The sequence below is a fragment of the Nelumbo lutea genome, chromosome 3 (genome assembly GCF_056320005.1).
Source record: "Nelumbo lutea isolate HS-2025 chromosome 3, American lotus-T2T, whole genome shotgun sequence".
In the NCBI taxonomy this organism is placed as follows: Eukaryota; Viridiplantae; Streptophyta; class Magnoliopsida; order Proteales; family Nelumbonaceae; genus Nelumbo; species Nelumbo lutea.
The window spans coordinates 32116587-32139711 of NC_142686.1; the positions used below are offsets into that span (position 1 = coordinate 32116587).

A 23125-nucleotide genomic window follows, 5' to 3' on the forward strand; every position below is an offset into this window, starting at 1 on the left:
AATCTCCTATAATAATTGAAAATATATTTATCACAAAAAAATAGATGATTATTTAAAATACAATAAATATTAATTTTAGTATATATAATCAATAATAAATATAGATTAAGATTTTAATATAATTATTAATTGATATAAGTGAAATTAATTATATACAATATTAATATAGTTATTCAAATAATATCATTATTTAAATTTTAAAATATTAATTATTTGTTGAAATTAATAATCCATAAAATTATAGTTTATACTATTATTACATAATTCCATTATTAATTTTATAAAATATTAAATTATTTTTAAATTGAAGATTATGTTGTAAACTTGTAATTATTTTTAGTCTTAAGAAAATTTTTAAATTTATTACGTAATATTAAATATTTTGTTATATAATTATTTAGCTATTTTAATATTTTTTATTTAAAACATTTAATTATTGAAATATTTAAATAATATTTTATTTTTTATTGTTTGAATTACATTTACATTGAACAATCCAGAAAACCATAATTTATATTGTTAAATATAAAATTATTTATAATATGAATATTATTAAATTTATTACAATTTTTTCGTTTTTAATAAATATTTTAAAGTTATTATATAATTTTGTTAGATTATTTAAATATTTTTTTAATTTTTTAATTCAATTTTTCTCTAGTTAGATAGGGATAAAATGTGGGGGAGAGGATAAATAGGAATTAGAGATAATTTAGGAGAGAAAATCTATACTAAATTAGAGATAATTTAGGAAATAAATAGGAATTAGAAATAATTTATGATAGAGTGGGGAATACTGGGGGAGATAGTTTATGAGAAATTTTGGGAGATGATATAATTTAGGTAATTAGGAAGGTGTGTGTAAGAGAGATTTTACATAATCTTTTATGGGCAAGGAGAGCATCTCATTGATTGTTTAAAAATGACAATAAAAAAATAAAAAATTTGAAAAAGGAGAAAATTTCTTCACTGCTGTGTTATATATATATATATATATATATATATATATATATATATATATATATATATGCATCTCATTGATTGTTTAAAAATGACAATAAAAAAATAAAAAATTTGAAAAAGGAGAAAATTTCTTCACTGCTGTTATATATAGTAGTAGATAGATAGATAGATAGATAGATAAGGAACTGTAAATTTTTGTCAGAAACCCAATTGGAAAAACAAAATCAAATGAAACCCTGGAATTATGAATTGCACATTTCCAACTAAACATATAAGCTTGGATGCATTTATCGATTTGTCCATAGAAATAGACAAATTTATGAAATTACCCTGTCGTATTCTTGCCAGGGAAATATCTGTAGTAGCAGCTCCCACCATTGATTTAGGCCTTGAATATAGTAGAGATGACTATATGCAGATTAAACTAAACAGGAAATATTATTGTTTATTACATTTTCTTCTCTTGTGATCAATTATTGACTTTTGAATAACTGAAACCGCAAATTTTTTAAGCCTGGTTCGGGCCTCCATACAATGATGTGTTCTCTTGCTTCAAATCTCTATGACAGATTTCTTGCATAGGAGTAAAAAATAGATTAGATTCACTCAGAGAAAGGGTGACAGCTATTCATAAAAAATGGGGTTTTCTAAACAATTATTGACTTAACCATGATAGTAATTGACACCTGAGATACGTTGCTAGTAGAAATATTTCACCAGGAAAGTTCAAAAAGAAATAAGAAAAAAAGGAAAAATATCAAAGGAGAGAGAGAGAGAGAGAGAGAGAGAGAGAGAGAGCCTTCTCTTCAATTTTGCATATATGTTTGAAAATTTCACTACCGGTGGCATACTGACAATATCAAGAAGGGCAGGAGTTAAAATGACATGCAAATAAAAACCTCATAAATCTTAAGAAAAAGCTGCCTCTTGAATCGGATTATGTTCAGGTGTCAAGCGCAATCTGTAAATGATAACCATTCTGGCCAAATTCTCACTGATCTACATCAAAACCACAAGAATTGAAGTAGAACCCAACCTATAAATAATTGAATCCCATCTCTATTGGAACCAAAATACAAAACTTAAAAGCAACAAATAATTACCTAGAAGAGGAAAGAAAAAAGAAGGGAAAAAAGCAAGGCCGGAGGAGGAAGCGAGGACCTTAAAAGGCTCATTGCTTGGTTCTGAAACTGATGCCTGAAACATACTTAAATCAAACAATAAATCCTATGAGAAAGAGGGAGGGAGAGAGAGAAGAGCAAAAACTCATCTATGATCAAAAAAAAAAAATGTTACCAAAGAAGGAAAAGAGGGGATGTATAAGTACCCACAGTTCCATTCTCCATATATAAGGCCGAATTTGGAGATGAACATGTAACTCGGACGTCTTCACTGTCTTTATGGAACCAAACCAGATTGTAATGAAACCCTAACATAAACCCGAAGGAATAAAAATACAACAAGAACACACAATAGAAAGTAAGAACATTCCAGAAAACATGTCTATATAGCACCCTACCCTTCGTCATTAAACCCTAATAAAAGGGGAAAAAATTAAAGGATGGAAAAATATGAGAATGAGAAGAATAAGAGAAGAAAGAAGAAAACCCCTGTATTTGATCAGAGAAAAAAGGACAAATGCAAACCCTCCATTGTTAAACCCTAACAAAGGAGGGAAAAAAACAAACCCACAAAACCCCTCCAAAATTAGTTTTAGGATTGCTAAAATCACTTCAGCAACAGAGAACCCTTCAGCATCTAGACAGAGAACTCTCAATTGAGGGAGAGATACAACGAAATGAGAGAGATGGAAATGGAAAGACGAGGGAGAGAGAGAGAGAGAGAGAGAGAGATTCACATGGATGGATTAATTGCACATGGGGGAATCAGTTTACTCGCACCAGTAGGTTCCATTTTGCACCCAGTGAAAGCAGGCCCTTTGCTTTAATATATATACTAGTAGAGGGGGGCCATGCTAAGCACAGGCAAGAAGACTGTCAATTGGTAGATTATATATGTATAACTAATCAAATTGTCAAACATTTTTATAAAAAATATAAAAATGTGCATTTTTAAAAAAAATCATATTTTTTTTTTCATAAAAAAGATACCAAATTGAATGAAAGAGAAAAGATGATGGTGTTGGTTTACATATACAACCTGTAAAAGTGTAAAAGCAGATAGATGGTGGCATGCAGGATGAGATGCTCCAACAATCTGTTAGATAGCTCAAAGATATCACATTCTAATTCTCCAAAATGGGTTAAATTACCATAGAGTAGGGGGCCTGTACTAAGCATGGGCGGAGAAAGCCTAAAAGATGAAAGGTAGGATGGGGCCAGTTTATAAAATATAGAAAAAATTGAGACGTTAATAATTGGATGTAATCTAATCTTTTGAATGAGATTGATTTGAACTTGGAGGTTAACTAAATTCAATTAATCTAATTTATCTAAGGTGTCATTGATTTATTTTACAGTTAATTTATATTTTAAAATTAAGATAAGCTTAGTTAGTTAATTAGTTATAATCTGGATATAGAAAAAAAAAAGTTATAAGGTAGATATAGGATAAGATACGCATATTTAAATCCAAAGCTTAAAGGCAATCAACTGGTATACAGCAACAAAACTCATCTCTAGGATTTACTCTCACGAGATTGTCATGCTTGACATGACTAGATTCCACCATTTCAAACACGGGAACTGTTCCTGTGGGGATTATTGGAGAAGAGGATGAAAATTCATTGTTTCCAGTTGCACAAAATATTTATGGTGGATTCTTTCACATAATATCAACAAAACTTACATTATTAGAGAATCTTGGAAACTCATCTCTTTCTGGAGACTCAAGTTACAGTAACAGTTATTAAGAAACTAAAAGCTTGTTGAAAAAGGAACCAATTAAAAGAAACAAGGGCTAGTTCTGAGAACCTTTTAAGTTTCAAGAAAGCTTCAATTCATCCAATCTAAGATGCGGTTCTGCTACCCATGACTGCTCAGGCTCCAGCTAAACTTTTCCAATTTGAGGTTGTTATAGAGAAGGGAGAGCATTCAATAGACTTACTTGATCATTGCATTAAATACTTTTCACCTTAGGCCGTGTTTGGTTGCAGTGCAATTTTATTTGCACTAGTAGAAATGCATGGGAATGCAAATGAAAATAATACAAATTCTGGTTTTATTTTATTTTGGGTTTTACTTTATTCTGCTTCAGGTCTTGTTTTACTTCATTTGTGCTGCAATCAAACAGAATAAGGTAAAATTTTAAACAAAAATAAAACAGAATTTGCACCCAAATCATTTGCACTACCGTGGTTTTGCATTCATGCAACTAAATTTGCACTACAACCAAATGCAGCCTTAGGCTCAGTTTGGGAAGAGTGCAAATACAAATATGTTTAGTGCAATATATATATATATATATATATATATATATATATATATATATATATATATATATATATATATAGATAGATAGATAGATAGATAGATATAGATATAGATATAGATATGTGGAGAGAGAGAGAGAGAGAGGAGAAATAAATACTGTGGAAAAAGCATAATCATCTAACCAGGTATCCATAAAGGACATCATTACTTCATTACCTTTGCATTTTCAACGCAGACAAAATCCTGGTAGCAGTTTCCATCCGTAAATAAGGGTTCCACAAGACACAATCTGTCCAACTGCATGGGAAAAGGAATTACAAAGAGAAAAACTTGAAGCAGAATTCTTTTATCAAGGAAATTCCAGATAAAAGCAAGTCATTTAAAGAAAACAATACTAATTTTTATAAAAAGAAGATAAAAGTGAAAAAACCACAAGCAAGGTTCAGTTGAAGTACTTGGTATTCTTGATGGATATTAGATCACCCAAACACATTGTCAAGTTGCAACACAGTGGGAGCATTCAAGTAAATACAGTCCACAAATCCTAGAAAATGACCACATCCCTGAATTTCACAATTCTGGTTAGAATCTATGAAACAGTTTTCCATATTTCAGAAGATAATTGATGAATTTTGAAATCTTAACAGTATAAAATACCTGTGAAAGATAACCTTTTAGTAAAAAAAATTTAATTGCAAAAATTATTAGTTGCTTAGTGGTGTAGTTTGCAAGAGTTTGATATCATGGGCCTAAGAATTGATGGTTCTTGATGTACTAAACCACTAACCATTAACCTGCATGTATGAAGACCACCCACTGTTCCCACTCAACCCCCTCCAAAGAAAATTTGCTTAAATAACCATCTTTCCCATCTTTATCTTCAAGTTGATTTTACTTGGTCCTTAGGACTTTCGGAGATGTCCAGAGTCCAGACATGATAGTATCAATTTACCAATCAAACTTTAAAAATTAGTAAATTCAAAATTCATTGAAGAACATCTAGATTTTCTTCGTCATTCTTAATTTTGACATCTAAAGCACCTAATTAAAAGAAGTGATCAGTTACAGGTTGAAGGGTCTAAAGGGGCAAGGGGCAGGCCAAAAAGGAAAGGGATTGCATTGAAGTAGTGAGAAATGATATAAGGGTCCATAATTTAACAAAGGATGTAGCTGAATTGAGTAGAATAGTGGAACCAGATTCATGTAGACAGTTCTATATGGTTGGGACAAGGCTTAGTTTGAGTTTTCATTCACTGCCTTGTCAAATAAGAGAAAGAAATGAAGAAAGATTTCCATATTTTAGATTTTATTCCATTTCCTACCTTGCTAAATGTGTACAGATGCGTAAGAGGATATGCATTTGAAATACCACATAGCAAAAGCAAATAAAATATCAGTAAAAAGCAAAAACAAGAAAATCAAAAAAGATGAACCAATTCCAACTGTCCCTATTTTTGAATAACATTTTCAACAAGTATATCCAGCATGTCAACCTTTTTTGTTAATAAAAAAGAAAGAAGTTAAGAAGGGGATCATGTTAAGACAATGTTGAGGCCAATTCACCAAGACAGATGGGAAAGATAATACAGAGCTGTCCTCCTGACCCTCCACATTAGTCGGGTCTGTGTCCTTTTTCAGTCATGCAACCTTTCAGTCCTTCCACTGATGCTTCTGTTATAGAAGCCTGCACACTCAGAAAATTTCACACCAATAACCAAAAAAATGAAATCAAATTCTACCACTGGCCCTCCCCTGCTTCCAAATCTGAAAATTTCTAGATTTATAGTGGCTTTTCCAGTTCCATACTGTAAAATCTCATACAGATTTGGGAATTTTGTTTCAGCTGCAACCTAAATACAGCCTAACCAGATTTTCTTTAAAATGCCTCACAAACTAAAGGTTCATGGTGCATAGAAGATCCAAAGTTGTTTTCTAAATGTGTGAGTATATTCGTGTCTCACGGAGAGAGAGAGAGAGAGAGAGAGAGAGAGAGAGAGAGAAAGAGAGAGAGAGAGAGAGAGAGAGAGAGAGTGAGTGAACATTTCTAGATAAAGGATTAAAATTTACTGTGTCTTCAACAGAACTGAAAGCCTCCCTTGCTAAACTTCATTGTGAGGATTGCAGCAACTACAACTGGTTCAATCCCACTAATCCTATGCTATGGCAGTCAACAAGTTCCAAAAGATTTGAAACCATAAAAATAAAAGGTTCTAAAAATTATAGTAGAAGATGAAAATAAAATAAAGTTTCAGTCTAGCCAACCCTGCCACATTTCCGAATTCTTATAGAAACAAGGGTAATACCTCAACTCAGTTGTACAAGAACCTTTTGATATAATAGATACAGTTCCATACCAGATATATGATGGCAAGATCAATCAAACTAGCCATTGGCAATCACAGCAATAAAAACAATGAAGCTAGCATCCCATAACATCTTACATGATTTTATTAATGAAAGGGTTGATGTTGAAAAAATAGAGTGTGGCTATTCAACTTAGAGGAAATACTATAGTTGTGTGCAAGTTTTCCATTTTCATTCCTCTCATACCATAGAAGCATTTACAGGAAAAAAAAGAAAAAAGAAAAAGGAAATAGAAAAATAGACATGGTGAAGACTGAAAATAGAGAGAGCCATACCTTCAGAACTTCCCATTTTGGTTTGCTTAGTGGTTCTATGGATGAATCAATGGATAGGAAACCCTGAAGAAAGCCAAGAGATCTATAACCTACTTATTGTCTAGAAAAAGCATATTGAATGTAAGGAAAATAGATAAAATGATCAAGAAATTTCAGACATAAAAACTTGAAAAATAAAAGGAACTAATAAAAGATACCAAAATGCCCAACATACCCCAATTTTAAAGAAAACCAGAATCTGAAGCTTGAAGTAAATGAAAAAAAAAAAAAAAAAGCTTGAAACCACCCACCATGATATAAGGTAGAAACCATGTGAGTGGATCTATAAATAAATCACGATAATATTAAAAAAAATGAGTTTAAAACTTCAAAAAGCATAAAAAAGCTGAGTATGTACAACCAACAAATTAACAAATTTAATTATAAATATTACTAGTTTAAAAGAAGGGAAACAACAAAAGAATCTTATCAACAAATCACGATCTCAAAACTGGAATTAAAGCCATAAACATAAACTAAAAGGAAGAAGCAACAATAACCATGATAGAATACCTTAAACCCTAAAAGAAATAGAACAGGAAATCTGAGTATATACAACTAACAAAATAAGAAGCAACAATAATCATGATAGAATACCGCAAACCCTGAAAAAATAGAACAGGAAATCTGAGTATATACAACTAACAAACTAATCTAGTTAGAATTGTTAATATTTTTAACCAAATAATCAGGATAGCATAACTTCAATAATTATTAAAATTTGAGAATGTAGAACTAACAAACTAATTTAGTTAGCACATCAAAAGATCAGGATTCAGAAAACTGGAATTCAAGCAACAGAGACAAGCTAAAAGGCAGAAGCAACAATAAAGTGAAAAACAAATTACATGGATGCACTTAGAAGGCAAACTTTAGTTAGTATAGCAAAACATCAGGATTCACAAAACTGGAATTCAACCAACAGAGGTAAACTAAAAGGAAGGAGCAACAATAAAGTAAAAACAAAATACATGGATGCATCTAGAGAGCAAGCAACAGGACTGGAATCGCGTAACTTAAACCCTAATAAAAGAAAAACAAAAAAGGAAAAAGAATTACAAACCTTATCATAGGGATGTAACAAGTTTGCATTAAGTTCGCTTGTGATTTTAGACAAGCAAACAAAAAATCCAAATGTAAAAGAGAAATCCTTAAGCCAAATCAAAAAGGGGGAAATAAATGAAAAGAAGAAAAAAGAACAAACAACAAAAAAATCTGAGAGAGAGAGAGAGAGATGGGGAGCTGGCAAATTTGGAACTTCAGCTGCAACAATGCAGATAGGAAATAGGTCTATGGAATCCTAGGCAAGGCACAGGGGTTTTAGAAGTGCAAGGCACAGGGGTCAATTTGTGCATTAGGCATGTGCCTTTTTGAAGTAAGGTGCAAAAATAAAAAAAAAAATGCTAAAAATAAAAAAAAAGTCAGAAAATTTTTTAAAAATGCCAAAAAAATAAAAAATGCAAAAAAGCAAAAAAGCAAAAATATTAAAAACTTTAAATTTTAAAATAAATGTTTTAAAAAACCTATTATCTAAAATTAAAATACATAAACATAACATGTAAAGCATATTCAAATGTGAAATTAAAAATAAAATCAAACATTTTCTAGCATGTAAGACTCACAATCTCTTTTTTTACTCAATTGAATTACTTAAAGTAGCTAATGTGATGTAAAACATATTACATTCCTGATTCTACAAGCCACCTTTGTGCCACGACCCTCGAGGCAAGCCCAAACAAGTCCATGTTAGGGTCCTAAATTCTTAGTTCTCACACAAAAAATAATGATTTTATAATTTTAATTGCTTTTTAAGAAGATATTTTAGTAGGACGAGTGAATGAACAACATTACCAAATAATTTTATAATTTTAATTCGCTCGCTCACCGAAGCTCTGTGAACCCCCTATTTGGTAATGTTGTTCATTCATTCATCCTACTAAAAGATCTTAAAAAGCAACTAAAGTTATAAAATCATTATTTTTTTGTGTGAGAACTAAGGATTTAAGAACTTAACATGGACTTGTTTGGGCTTGCCTCGAGGGTTGTGGCATGGGGGTCTGAGGGCAGAGCCCCCGGCCTAGTCGCTAGGTTCAAAAAAAGCAAAAAAGTGTCAAATTTTCAAAAGGCGCACGCCTGGGCTGAGAAGCAAGGTGCATCAAGCGCATGCCCAAGCGCACCAAGTGTGCACCTTTTGAAAGGGTTGCGCCTAGGACCTAGGCAAGGCACCTACCTTAAAATGTGCCTCGTCTGTGTGCCTAGGCGCACCTCAAGCACACCTTTTTAAATCACTGGAACAACCCAAACACAAAAGAACATGAACATAGCATAAAAATAACAAACAATAGGAACAAGAAAAATAGCATAAAAAATAACTATACCACCATTGGCGATCGTTTCCTTCTCACCCACTGTTAGTGTGAAAATTTTAATAAATTATCATGCAACATAATTCACTCAATCAAGTTACTGGGTTTTTACCATTCAAGGAATCATATGGATCGTTCCCCTTGATTACATCTCCACAAGAAAGTAGAGAACACCTTTTGATTCTAACTTGGAAAAATGAATGCATAAAACAAAAGAAAAGAACAATAGAGTACACTTCTAAAAAAAAAGAACTTTTCATTTGCATTTATTTTACATCAAATGTACAAGAATGAGGAGAAAAAAGAAAATACAATTGAGAAACTCTACAACAATACATTTATCTCTTTCTTTTCTTTTTTATACAAAGAAGTTGTAGTTATGCAACCCACTTATTTGGGTTATAAATTATTTAAATATTATTTGGATTTAAAAAAAAAATCCTTCAACACCCACCCAACCACAACCAACTGAACTCTTCCAGTCTCACCAAGACCAAAAGAGGAAAACCCTAGAATAACATAACTCAAGAAGGGAGAGTGAAACCTTACCAGGTCTATGCACCCCTAAGCCCTAACCAGAGAGACCTTCCCTTCGGTTGAGAGTGGACGAGGAGGAACACCCATCCCTAACCATTATAGATTATGAAAAGGAGAATAAGGGGGGATTAGAGAAGGGGGAAGAAGGGAGAGCGAAATGGAGAGGTGAACCAAAAGAGAGGGAGGAGAAGGGGAAGAGATAGATAGAGAGAGAGAGAGAAGGAGAATACTCGAGAGAGGTGAGATATTAGCTAAAATGGAATGCTCATAACTCCAACTCATGAGCCCCTAAACCAACCACCTTGCCTAAAAAAATACAAAAAAAGAAACACAAAATTTAACAAAGGGTCATGCCTAGACTAAGGCACAAGCCGAACTAGGTGCATGCCTAGGCATACCAGGCACATGCGCCTCTTTAAAGAGGCTGCACCTAGACCTAAGTGAAGCACAAACCTTAAAACATGTCTTGCTTGTGCACCTAGACGCACCTGAGGCACACATTTTATATCACTAGTAGTAAGAGTGGCATATAATATGTAGAAAGGTAGTAAGAGTGCATAATGCCACTTTGCGCTTATTCCAAAGTTGTAGGTGCAGCCAGGTGAAGGGCTTTAGCCCTATTAGTTTTTTTTCTATTTTTGGTAAAAATTAGGCATATTAGTTTGATATCAAGTCAATACAAAATCATTGCCAAGGTGCTATAAACAAAGCTAAAAGAGGTTCTTCATATAGTGGTGGGTCCCACTCGGATGGCTTTTGTATATGGGCATCAGATTTTGGATGGAATTCTGATTGCTAGCGAATGTGTGGATGCAAGAATAAGAAGTGGGGAAGGTGGAGTAATTTGCAAAATTGATTTGGAAAACGCGTATGACCATGTAGAATGGGGTTTTTTTTGGAGGAAGTGCTAAGTAGGATGGGTTTTGGGGAGAATGGAGAATCTAGATGTTTGCATGTATCTCATCTGTATCTTTTTCAGCTTTGGTTAATGGAGTGTCAACAAAATTCTTTGAGGCATCAAGGGGTTTGAGGCAAGGGGATCCCTTATTCCTCTTGCTGATTGCTTTAGTAGTGGAAGTATTGAGTAAGTAATTGAATAGAGGAGTATAATCAGGTTTATTGGCTAGCTTCAAGATTGGACCTGAGAGCTTATCGCATCTTCAATATGCTGATGACACTTTGATCTTCATGGATGCATCTGTAGAACAAGCTTACAACCAAAGAAGAATCCTCAAAAGCTTCCAACTGCTCTTGAGGCTAAAAATAAATCTAAGCAAGAGTGTGATGATTGGGGTAGAAGAGATTCAGCAGGCCTGCTTGGAGGAATGTGTTGGAGCTTTAGGGTCCCTCATTGGAGAGTTCCCTTTCTCTTATATTGGGCTCCCCATTGGGGCTAGGGCTGCAGCCCCACATGTTTGGAAGCCTGTTATTGACTGCATTGAACATAGCAGGTTGGAAAGGCAAATACCTCTCCTTTGGGTGGGGGGAGAATCACTTTAATAAAGAGTGTCCTTTCCAATTTACCCATTTACTACTTGTCCTTGCTGAAGGCTCCAGTTTCGGTGCATGAAGAAATTGAAAAGTTACAGAGAGATTTTCTCTAGAAACTAAAGGTGGAGAAAAGGAAATATCATTTGGTGAGTTGGGACCTGGTTTGTAGGGCCAAGAGGGATGTGGGTTTGGGAGTGAGAAAGGTGGGAACTTTTAATAAGGCCTTGTTGGGGAAATGGGTTTGGAGGTTTGGTAGAGAGAGGGAAGCTCTACGGAGAAGGGTGGTGGCTTGCAAATATGGAGTGGTGAATTTTGGGTGGGATGTAAGAGAAATCCGATCTCCCTATGGGGTGAGTGTTTGGAAAGGGATCATGAAGTTCAACTCTCTGGTTCAACCTTTCTTTAATTGGAATGTGGGAAATGGTTCAAGTGTGAGATTTTGGGAGGATGACTGGATTGGGGTTAGAAAGCTGTGTGAGTTATGTCCTAGGCTTTACAGTCTAAGCAAGAAGGGTGTACTATTTCTCAATGCTATGAATTCCGCAATGGGGCAGTGGTGTGGTGTCCTAAATTCAGAAGACCTTTGTTTGATTGAGAAATAGAGGAATGTGCAGGGCTGTTGGTGAAGCTTCAAGAGGTGGAAGTATGTTTTTCAATTCCAGATGATAGATGGTGGAAAGAAAATAGAAATGGAAGATTTACTAGTAAATCTCTATACATTGTTTTGTCCAAAAATCAGGTAGAGTTTGATTTAGTTTGTTGTAATATGTTATGTTACTAGCATAGGGATGTTTTTGGTATTTCCCCTTTCTATTTGTTATAAGTTGTCACCATAAGTATAAATACCAACTTCGGTGCCACCAGCTACAACTTTTAGAATAGAACACTTCTCTTCTTCTTCCTCCTCTTCTCCTTTTCTTCTCTGAGTTGTCTCTTTCCCCCCTTTGATTGACTAAATTATCCAGAGCGGTCCAAAGGAATTAAACTATATGTCACGGATAGGAGGAAAGCTGGTTACATAAACGGGAAGGTCAAAGAACCAAAATCTGGTACAACTGAACATGATAGATGGGACCAAGAAAACAACGTGGTTATGTCATGACTTTTGGGTTCCATGCTGCCCCATGTAAAGAAAAACTTCTTATGGACTGATACAGCTTTTGAGATTTGGGAACAAGCCAAAGCAACCTACTTAGAACAGAGACATTATGCTAAGATTTACCAGCTCCAAGCAGAATCATCTACTTGTAAGCAAGGAAACCATAGCCTATTTGCGTACTATTCAGCCCTTACCTCTGTATGGAAGGAGTTGGACCATTATGAGGGCACTGAATGGAAGAATTATGAGGATGCTAAAGCCTATAAAAAACTTGTCTCCCAACAATGAATGTTTGTTTGCTTTGTTTGCTATTTATCAAAAAAAAAAAAAAAAAAAGAGTGTTTGCTTTCTTGTTGAGGCTGAATCCAATTTATGAACCACTTCAGGTGCAGATATTGGAAGTAGTGAACTTCCTTCAGTATAGAAGGTATATGCCTTGGTTCAATCTGAAGAGAGTAGAATAAATCTAATAAATGCTTCTAAGGGCGAGCAGCCAGTTACCCTAGCTGCAAGAGGGGGCAACACTGGAATGAAAAAGGGTGAATCAAGGGAAAATAATGACAGGGATAAACCATGGTGTACTCATTGCCAAAGGTCTAGAGACACCAAAGAGACCTGTTGGGAAGCCCAAGTAGGCAACCAAAAACCAAGATAGATCAAGGAATCCTACTCAAAAGAAACTTACCTCTACAAATCTAACTACACAAGATTCTCAATCAAATAACTTGACTATTGGCACTTCTTAAGAGCATTCTGTTGGTTCTAACCCTAAGGAAGACATCATTAACTCCTTCAGAGATCACTTGGAACTGTATGATAGGACCCTTGGACAAATGGATAGGCCGGCTTCTCCCCCTTCTACCTCCTTTGCTTCTACCTTAGGTAAAAGTATTTATGCATTTCATGTGTCTACCTCTATTTCAAATTCCCCTTGGATCATTGACTTAAGGGCATCAAATCATATGACTAGTAAGTCAAATTTATTTCAAACCTACACCCTTCTCTCCGGTAGGACAAATTGAGACTAGCTGATGGGTCATTCTCCACTATTGCTGGTCATGGATTTGTATCCCTTCCGGATGGACTTGTTTTACCCCATACCCTTCATGTTCCCAAACTTCCTATTAACTTGTTGTCCATTAGTAGTATTACTCAATCCCTAAACTATTGTTTAACCTTTTTTCCTTGTTCTTGTATTTTTCAGGATTTAGGCCTCCAGGAGGACAATTGGTAAAGGAGATATGGTTGATGGCCTCTACATCTTGGAGAATAAAGCTGGTCCTACGACCTCAGCTCTTGTGAGTCTTACGAGTTAGCCAGTGAATCAATCTACTAAAAGTCAAGTATGGTTATGGCATAATCGCCTTGGTCATTTGTCCTTTGAGTCTTCGAATGTTGTGTTTCCTGAACTATTTAAGTTTGTGTCTATCATTGGATTGCAATGTCAAACATGTCAATTGATTAAGCATTGTAGAACAAATTTAATATATACATATATTTTTTTTGCCTTCTCATGTTGTGTTTTCTAATGTTTGAGCCAATGAACATACCCAATGAGGGCGGATAAAAGTACTTTATCAACCACATTGATGATTATTCCATATATAATTGGATATATCCTATGCATTCTAGAGAAGAGGTACCGAAATTGTGAAAGATATTCATCGCATGGTTTCTACTTAATTCCATGTTGTACAAATTTTCCAATCAGATAATGTGAAAGAATACTTTCATCATGGCTTAGCTGAACTTTTACATCTCATGGATCTCTTCATCGAAGCTCTTGTGCCAAAACACCGCAACAAAATGATGTTGTAGAAAAGAAGAACCAATATCTTCTTGAAGTTGCCCATAGTATGATGTTACAGATGAATGTTCCCAAGCAATTCTGGGTTGATGTTGTAATAGTCGCAACTTAAGTTATCAATCGCATGCCATCATGTTTCTTACAATATAAGGCCCCACATCAGTTCCTATTTCCTCAATTTCCTCAGTTTTCTATTCCTTTACACATGTTTGGATCATTGGATGTAAATGCTTTGTTCATGATTTGTCTCCAAACCAGGGTAAGTTGGACACCAAGTCTATCCCATGAATTTTTTGGGTTACCCATCCTCCTAGAAGGGCTATAAATGCTTAAATCCTATCACACATAAGTACTTTGTATCGATGGATGTGTCGTTTTTTGAGTCTAAACCTTTCTTCCAAGCCTCTCCTCAGGGGGAGAATGGTATGGAGGAGGAGAGGCAAGTTCCTCTCGCTTTTATTCCTGACTCTTCTCCATTCTGTGCTTTCCTAAGGTGTCATAAGGGACAGCTAAGTTCAAAGGGTGTGGAGCAGCCAGAAACTATGCATCCAACATCATCTGACTCCTTGGAGGCAGATCCAAGTATCCTTGTTCCCCTTGATGTTACTGAGCCAATTGCCATTGATGATTCTACCAATGATCTTGATGTCCAAATTGCTCATAAGAAAGGTGTTAGATGGTGTACTACTAAGCACCCTATTGCCCATTTCTTATCCTATGTAAACATCTCACCCTCATTTCGTGCTTTTCTAACTACCATTGATTGTGTCTCCATTCCCAAGTGTTGTAGAAGCCTTATCTATACCTGAATGAACAGATGCAATGAAGGAAGAGATTTGTGCTCTAGACAAAAAACAACACCTAGGAGTTGATGGATCTTCCTAAAGGCAAGGAGCTAATCGGGTGTAAGTGGGTATTCACAGTGAAGCACAAGGCAAATGGAACAATTGAGACGTATAAGGCCAGATTAGTTAAAAAAGGGTACACACAGTATGGGGTTGACTATGCAGAAACATTTGCTCCAATTGCTAAACTGAACACTATTCGGATCATGTTATCCTTGGCCGTTAACTTTGATTGGAGCTTCACAAACTGGATATTAAAAATGCTTTCTTGAACGGAGATCCAAAAGAAGAAGTATATATGATGGTTGCCTCTTGGGTTTATAGTACAAGGGTGTGAAGGGAAAGTTTGCAAACTAAAAAAAAATCCCTATATGGGTTGAAGCAATCCCTTAGGGCTTGGTTCAGCAGATTTCACATGGCTCTTCAACAAATTAGGTTCATGCAGTGCTAGTCTAACCACACTCTATTTGTCAAAAGAAACCAAAAAAATGTTGTGGTCCTGATTGTGTATGTAGATGACATAGTAATTACAGGGAACTAGGACTTAAGATTCAAAAGGTCAAAGAATCCCTAGTTGTGTAGTTTGAATTTAAGGATTTGAGACAATTGTATTATTTCCTTGGAATTGAGGTCGTCCACTCTCAAAAGGGCATCTTCATTTCTCAAAGGAAATATATCCTAGATCTCTTACAAGATATAGGAAAGTTGGGAGCAAAGCTTATAGATTCTCCTATTGATGAAAACCATAGACTGGTGATTGTACTAGAGAGCCTATGACAGATGTCAAGATGTTTTAAAGGTTGGTAGGAAGACTTCTTTACTTATCAATGACTCGACCAAATATAGCATATGTTGGTGGTGTCCTCAATTAATTTATGCATGCTCCAAGAATTTCCCATTTAAAGGCAACAAAGAGGGTTCTCAAATATCTGAAGAAGTACCCAAGGACTAGCATATTATTCAAGAACTATGATCATATGAAAGTGAAGTTTACATAGACACAGATTGAGCCGACACAGTTGATGATAGGAAACCGATTAGTGGATACTGCACCTTTGTTGGTAGAAATTTAGTCACTTGGAGGAGCAAAAAGCAAAGTGTACTGAACAGATCTAGTGCTAAAACTAAGTATAGAGCTAATGGCTCATGGTGTTGCCGAAGTGCTCTAGGTAAAAAATTTAATTGGTGAATTGGGCTTTTCTGTTGATGGTCCAATGTCCCTTTACTGTGTAAACAAGGCAGGCATTAATATTGCGACCAACCCAATTCTTCATGACAAGACCAAACATATTGAAGTTGACAAGCATTTCATAAGAGAAAAACTTGAAAAGGAAGAAGTTTGTACTCATTATGTCAGTTCCAAGGAACAACTAGCAGATGTCCTTTCAAAGGGTCTTCACTATTTATGGCATAATGAGTTGTACGACAAGTTGGGCATGATTGAAATATATGCTCCAACTTAAGGGGGAGCGTTGTAATATGTTACTAGCGTAGGGGTATTTCTCATATTTCCCCTTTCTATTTGTTATAAGTTGTCGCCCTAAGTATAAATACCAACTTAGGTGTCGCCAGCTACAACTTTTGGAATAGAACACTTCTCTTCTTCTTCCGCCTTCTCTTCTCTTCTCCTTTTCTTCTCTCTTTTCTTCCTTTATTCTATTTTTTCCCTTGTTGGACTACATAGTTAAAGGAGTTTGGGGGAAGCCAGTTCCCCCAAGGGTGGAGGCTTTTGCTTGGCTCATTTCAATAGGAAGTATCCTGACTCAAGACAATATGAAAAAGAAAGGCCATCAGTTTCCAAGTAGATGCCCGTTTGTTTGTCAAAAGAGGAGTCTATTCTTCACCTTCTGATTCATTGCAGTTACATTAGGAGTATTTGGGCCTATTTTTTCAAGCTGTTCAACATGGATGGATGGGATCCTAATGACTACATGGAGATTTTTGGATGTTGGCCGAGGGTACATGGAAGCATCAAATCAAAAATCATTTGGTGGGCCTATTTTCTCAAGCTGTTTAACATGGATGGATGAGATCCTAGTGACAACATGGAGATTTTTAGATGTTGGCTGAGGGTACATGGAAGCATCAAATCAAAAATCATTTGGACTTGTGTTCCATTTGTTATATGTTGGGAAGTCTAGAAAGAAAGAAATAAGAGAATTTTTTAAGGCAAATCAAAAAGCAATAGAGAGTTAGGGGCTGTCATCAGTTCAAGGATTGTAGGGTGGGTCTTACTTCTGCCAGAATTCAAAGGTTTAAGCAAAGCAAACTTTGAGATGACTTATGGAACACTTTGAATGTATAAGTCTAAGGGTGTTATGTAGTGTGGATGAGAAATTTGTGGGTGTGGATTGGTCCACACCACACCACAATCCACAGCTGTTCTGAACTATGGATAGATTGTGTGGACCAAACTAGTCCACACCCACGGTGGCATTCTGTAGGTGTGGGAGACCTACACAGTCAATCATAAATGTCTAATTTTTGCATTTTATATGGTAAATAAGTTGAAAAAAGGCATCAATAAATTAATATGTAAGCAACAATTGCATTTTTTTAATAATTAAAAATATTATTTTATTCATAAAATATTAAAAATTTAATATTTAAATAATAAAAAAAGAGTGGAGAAGGAGAACTATCAGACTTGTGCTAGAATTAACATTAAAAATTATTATTTTATTGATAAAATATTAAAATTTAAAAATTATTACAAGATTAAATAAAATGAGTAATTAGACCAATGTAACACAGGTGTGTTACACTGAAACCTTCCCACAAACGCTCCACACCATAGTGTGGACCATCCACGAGAAAATACTGTGGACGATAAATTGGGGTTTGGCCCATCCCTGCCCGCGCTATTTTGTGGACGGGGACCGTCCACACATAGCAGAACACCATATCTTACCATGGATAAGACCAAAACAGTCCTGTCCACGATATTTACACACTACCGAATGCCACCAAAGTTGTAATTTTTGTTTTTTCTCTGCTTTTGTTTTTGTAAGAGTTGAGGTGACTTCTTGTCACCAAATCATTGTACTTTCTTCCTAATTAAATAATTTTTTTCTTTATTAATCTTAAAAAAAATAAGTGATGGCACCATTCTATTTCTATTTATAGGGCAGTCATAATAAGATGTAAAATGACAAATATACCCCTACACCCGACGGTACAAGAAATAACATATATTTTAGCAAGATACAATGATGACAACTAACAAGAGCAAAGAAAAATGAACAAAGTAGGAAAATTTTCAATATTACCAATAATCACCACAAGAGCATATTCCATCCCTAAAGTAATGGAAACGATTTGCATCCCTCAATACAATTTCACGTCTAGTAACCTTTGATATATATTTTATTGCATTATGGCAATCCCCACATACCCGAAGGTTTTTAATTACCCGAATAGTTGTAGCTGGTGCAGTACTTATGAGCCCATAAGCTATGGCCAACTTCTCGCTATGATAGTAAAGAGAACGCTCTTTTTCCTCTTCTTCCACATCAAGCAATACAAAATCTGTATCAGGTACATATCCTTCCTCCCTTATCATACTTAGCAAGTCCTCTACCTTAACATATATTTCATCTGTTTGTGGGTGTGACCTATCATCCACTACAAACAAATGAATTATGTTCTTCACATCGATCCAGCTATAGCCAGGATCTTTCTTAACATTCCTCATCTTCATCATCTTCCTAGCATCAACAACCTCATCCCAACGGTTGGCAGATGCACAAATATTTGATAGAAGAACATAAGCTGAAGAATCAGATGGTTCCAAAACCAAGAGTTGAGTTGCCACCCACTTTCCAGTTTCTGCATCCCCTCTAACCCTACAAGCACTGAGCAGGGTTCTATACATTGATGCAGAAGCATCAAAGGGCATTGTTTCAATCAGCTTTTCAGCTTCTTTTACAAGCCCTGCTCGACCAAGTGCATCAACCAAGCAGGAATAATGCTCAACTTCTGGTTTGATACCATATCTTTTATACATCAAATCAAAGTATTCATAAGCTTCAGAAACTAATCCTGAATGACTGCAAGCTGAAAGGACTCCAATAAAGGTGATTGAATCAGGTTTGACACCATCATGAATCATCTCTCTGAAAAGATCCAAAGTTTCTTCACCATTACCATGTTGTGCTAAACCCACTACCATGGCATTCCATGAGACAATGTTCTTTACATGCATCCTCTTAAATAACTTGTATGAATCTTCAATGCTCCCACACTTTGCATACATATCTATCATTGAAGTCCCAACAAAAGAATCAGAAACATACTCAGACTTTACTATGTTTGCATGAATTTGCCTCCCTTGTTCTAAAGCAGTTGCGTAAGAACAGGCTTTGATGAGTGTTGCAAAGGTATATTCATCAGATGGGATCCCAGAGCGCCTCATCTTCTGGTAGAGCAAGAAAGCACGACCCTCATCTCCATTATCCACACATCCTGAGATCATGGCTGTCCATGCAACATCATCAGGCTCAGAGATACCATCAAAAACTACAAATGCACTCCCAATGTCACCACATTTAATATACATGTCAAGAATCCCACTACTGACACATAGATTCAATTCAAAACCAACCTTTATTGCATGGGCATGAATTTGTTTCCCTTGTTCTAAAGAGACCAAGCAACCACAGGCATTAATTGCAGTTGCTAATGTGAACTGGTCTGACTTCTTTCCATCCTTGTGCATTAGAGAAAAGAGATCCAATGCTTTGAAGCCATCGTTATTAGCAATATAACCAGACATCATCACATTCAGAGAAGCTAAATCAAATATGTCAGTATTATTAAAAAGAAGTTCTGCTTCTTTCATGTATCCACTCTTTGCATAAACATCAATAAGTGCAGTTAAAACAAAAGCATGCTCTATTTTACCAGTTTTTACTGTGTGAACATGAATTTGTTTGGCAAGAGAGAAGCATTCTGGGGTTGCAGAACAAGCACGCAGAACACTTGCCAATGTAAATTGATCTGGTCTAAGGCCCTCACGTAATAGACCCAAGAAGAGGTTGAGCGACTCTTCTCCCAAACCTTTTTGCGCATAACTTGATATCATTGAATTCCATGAAACTAAATCCAATTCTTTCATGTCATTAAAAATTCCCCATGCATAATCTAAGAAGCCCATCTTTGCATACATGTTAATGAGACAGTTTCTGACAGAAACATCTGAATCAAAACCTGTTTTAACAACCATGCCATGAATTTGCTGACCTAATTTCAGATCGTTTGCATCAGTGACAGCACCAAGGGTCACAATGAATGTCACATTATCATTACCTACACCGGACTTGTTCATCTGCTTAAAGCATTGAACAGCCTCCCAATAACCACCGGCTTGGGAATGCTGAGAAATGGTTTTATTCCACATAATTACATCTGAATTATCATCAAAAAGGCACATTTTAATTCCATAAGCTTGTATCTGCTCCACAATCTTCTTAATTTCAGTAGAATTAACTTCAGAAACCTCGCTAAGAACACAATGCATGCTGATGTCATCCGGACGTAATCCACTACGATGAAATTCTGAAAATAACGTCAATGCCTCTTCTTGTAAACCTGACTGTGCATAAGCTTTAAGCATGACATTCCACAGCACAACATCTCTGTCCAGCAACCCATCAAACAAAACACGCGCATCTCTAACTCGTCCAAATTTTGAATAGGTACTCACCAAAGCTCCTGAGACGAAGAGATCCCATTCGAGACCAATTTTTACTGAATAACCGTGAACAGCTTCCGAAGCGCAGACAAGTCCCGAGTGTAAGCACAATTTAAGAACTGGCGCTAAAGTGAGTTTGCTTGGAAGAACAGCAGACTTGCGCATAAGACGGAAAAGGTGGAACCCCTCTTCGATACTATCATAGCCGAATTCAGACGCAAGCGCGTATCCAGCTAGAATAGAATTCCAAGTGATAAGGTCTCGGTCGGGACTTTGGTCGAAGAGGTGGCGAGCGTAGGATAGAGAACCACATTTGCAATACATGTTGATTAGGTTGTTGATGAGGAAACGGTCGCCGTCGTGGCGGGAACTTATGATACGCGCGTGCGTGCATTTTCCGAGGTGCAAGTCGTTTCGGGCAATGGAGGTTCGAAGGAGGGGAAACCATGGAGAGGATGCTGAGGCGTCGGTGGAGAGATGACAGAAATTGGAGCTAATAAATAGCCGAAAGAAATGTGTGAAGAATGCTGATGAAAGCGTGACACGGTGGTGTCGGAGGTGGCTTTGCAATCGCATGTCGTCGGGGGACCATGTTTTCCCTCTTCTACTACAGAGACCAGAGTTCAAATTTCGCCATTAAACAGACGGACACAGTCCGATAGGAATTTGAGATGATGTAGAAATGGGCGATGTTCATCAATCCCAGCCGTCCTTCTGAATTGAACATCGTGTTATCAGCCCTGTTTGGGAGTGTATTTAAAAAAAATAAGTGATTATTGAATAAGTGGTAAAAAATAAGTGATTATTGAATAAGTGGTAAAAAATAAGTGATTTTTGCCGTCTTTCTGAATTGAACATCGTGTTATCAGCCCTGTTTGGGAGTGTTTATTTGAAAAGTTAAGTGATTATTGAATAAGTGGTAAAAAATAAGTGATTTTTTCTAATAAACACTTATGAGCATTTGGCAAAAAATCACTTACTTAAAACATGGGTAATATAGGTATTTTGAAAATGACACGGCAGACCAAAAAGGAAATATACACTTCTTGAATAAGTATGTAATGACGTAAAGTGTGAATTTTGGACTTCTCAAATAAGTGTTTTTTTCTCAGAATAAGCACTTATTTTGGATTTATTTTCCAAATACAAATAAGTGTTTATTGGTGTAATCCAATCCAAAATAGGTGCTTATTCAAATGAATACTTATTTTTAAGCATTCCCAAACTTGGCCTAGCCTTATATTGTTCCATCATACCATCCATGAAAGGCATAATCGAATGTGTTGCAAAAGCAATGATGGTTAGAGTGTAAATCAATTGTAAACTATGCACGATACAAGGCAAATTGGCAAGTAAATAAAATCTAGTAAAGCAAGTATCTCATAAGAGTCTATATATAAAACAACTACCACATCACCAAGCATTCACTTCAATTGTAGGAATTGATGCCATCAATTAGTGGTGAAAATGGTTAGGTTCAGTTCAATTTCATGGTAGAACCTGGATCTTACGGGGTCGGCTATTTTTTTTTTTTTTTGAAACAACAAAAGGGGAAACAACATGAAAACAACCCCAAACCCCAAAAAAAATTTAAAAATAAAAATAAAATAACTAAGCACCATCCTGACAGTAAAACAGAGGACAAACATCTAGGAACTGCTAACCAGCATATAGGGGTCAATTCCATGTTTTTAGAATTGGAACTTACCCTATAAAAGTTGGTTTCAAGGTTGGTTATGGCCTTTGTGGTTCTCAAGTTTACTCATGGAACCTATTCTTTCTTTATTCCCCCCCCCCCCCCTTCTTCAAAATAAATTGAAAAATTTTGGAGTCCATCTATAAAGGATTGATATTAGAGAAAATACCTAAAACTGTACTTGTCAATCCAGTACCTAAAACTTTTAAAACATGTCAATTTAGTACAAATCGGTTAATCACCATTAAAGTGCATGAGAAATGATGTAATGCCCTTGAGTGTCATCTAATTTTCTTTATCAATCATAAGAACTAGTTTTCTTGCTATTGACTTTCTGGACAGATCAAAACTCATATCCCATTGTCGAACTTGTGTCCCTTGAAGACTCTTTTCCATAGGTTCATGTGAAGAACGTTTGCCATGTGAGAAACATTTGCCATTTCTTCTCCTTTGGCCGTTGTAGAAACCCAAGAATGAAACACAGCAGTGAGACTTCTTCTCCCAAGGTCGTATCATATCGGTACTTAGAAACGGCCAAAACTTTATTTTTTTTTGTTTT

General features: G+C 35.6%; 1 protein-coding gene across 15 annotated transcripts; it reads right to left on the reverse strand.

Moving 5' to 3' along the window:
• Positions 1–1359: 1359 nt before the first annotated feature.
• On the reverse strand, positions 1360–21613 carry LOC148864052 (Tetratricopeptide repeat (TPR)-like superfamily protein). 15 transcript variants are annotated; one of them, XM_088974745.1, is made up of 6 exons: positions 18573–21612; positions 6995–7057; positions 4572–4652; positions 2295–2392; positions 2067–2170; positions 1785–1813 (listed from the first exon to the last, which is right to left on the reverse strand). In XM_088974745.1, exons 1-6 carry the CDS (start codon positions 21444–21446, stop codon positions 1800–1802), a joined length of 3234 nt encoding a protein of 1077 aa, XP_088830871.1. In that variant the 5' UTR covers positions 21447–21612; the 3' UTR covers positions 1785–1799. The 15 variants fall into 15 exon arrangements, 9 of the variants coding, with proteins under 9 accessions (XP_088830875.1, XP_088830871.1, XP_088830872.1 ...); XM_088974746.1 differs by lacking the exon at positions 1785–1813 and adding an exon at positions 1871–1962; XR_016109053.1 differs by lacking the exons at positions 1785–1813; positions 2067–2170; positions 2295–2392 and adding exons at positions 1360–1536; positions 4811–4918 and having other exon boundaries at positions 18573–21610.
• Between the last annotated feature and the right edge of the window lie 1512 nt (positions 21614–23125).

Bases quoted from the DNA above. Each gene is read 5' to 3' on its own strand.
- LOC148864052 (XM_088974742.1), bottom strand. From the start codon at position 21,446: ATGCGATTGCAAAGCCACCTCCGACACCACCGTGTCACGCTTTCATCA. The intron at 7,058-18,572 runs GTATGTGGGGAT...GGCTTTCTTCAG, and splicing joins GGGTAATTAAAAACCTTCGG to GGTTTCCTATCCATTGATTC. The intron at 4,653-6,994 runs GTATGGCTCTCT...TTTCCCATGCAG, and splicing joins CAAAATGGGAAGTTCTGAAG to TTGGACAGATTGTGTCTTGT.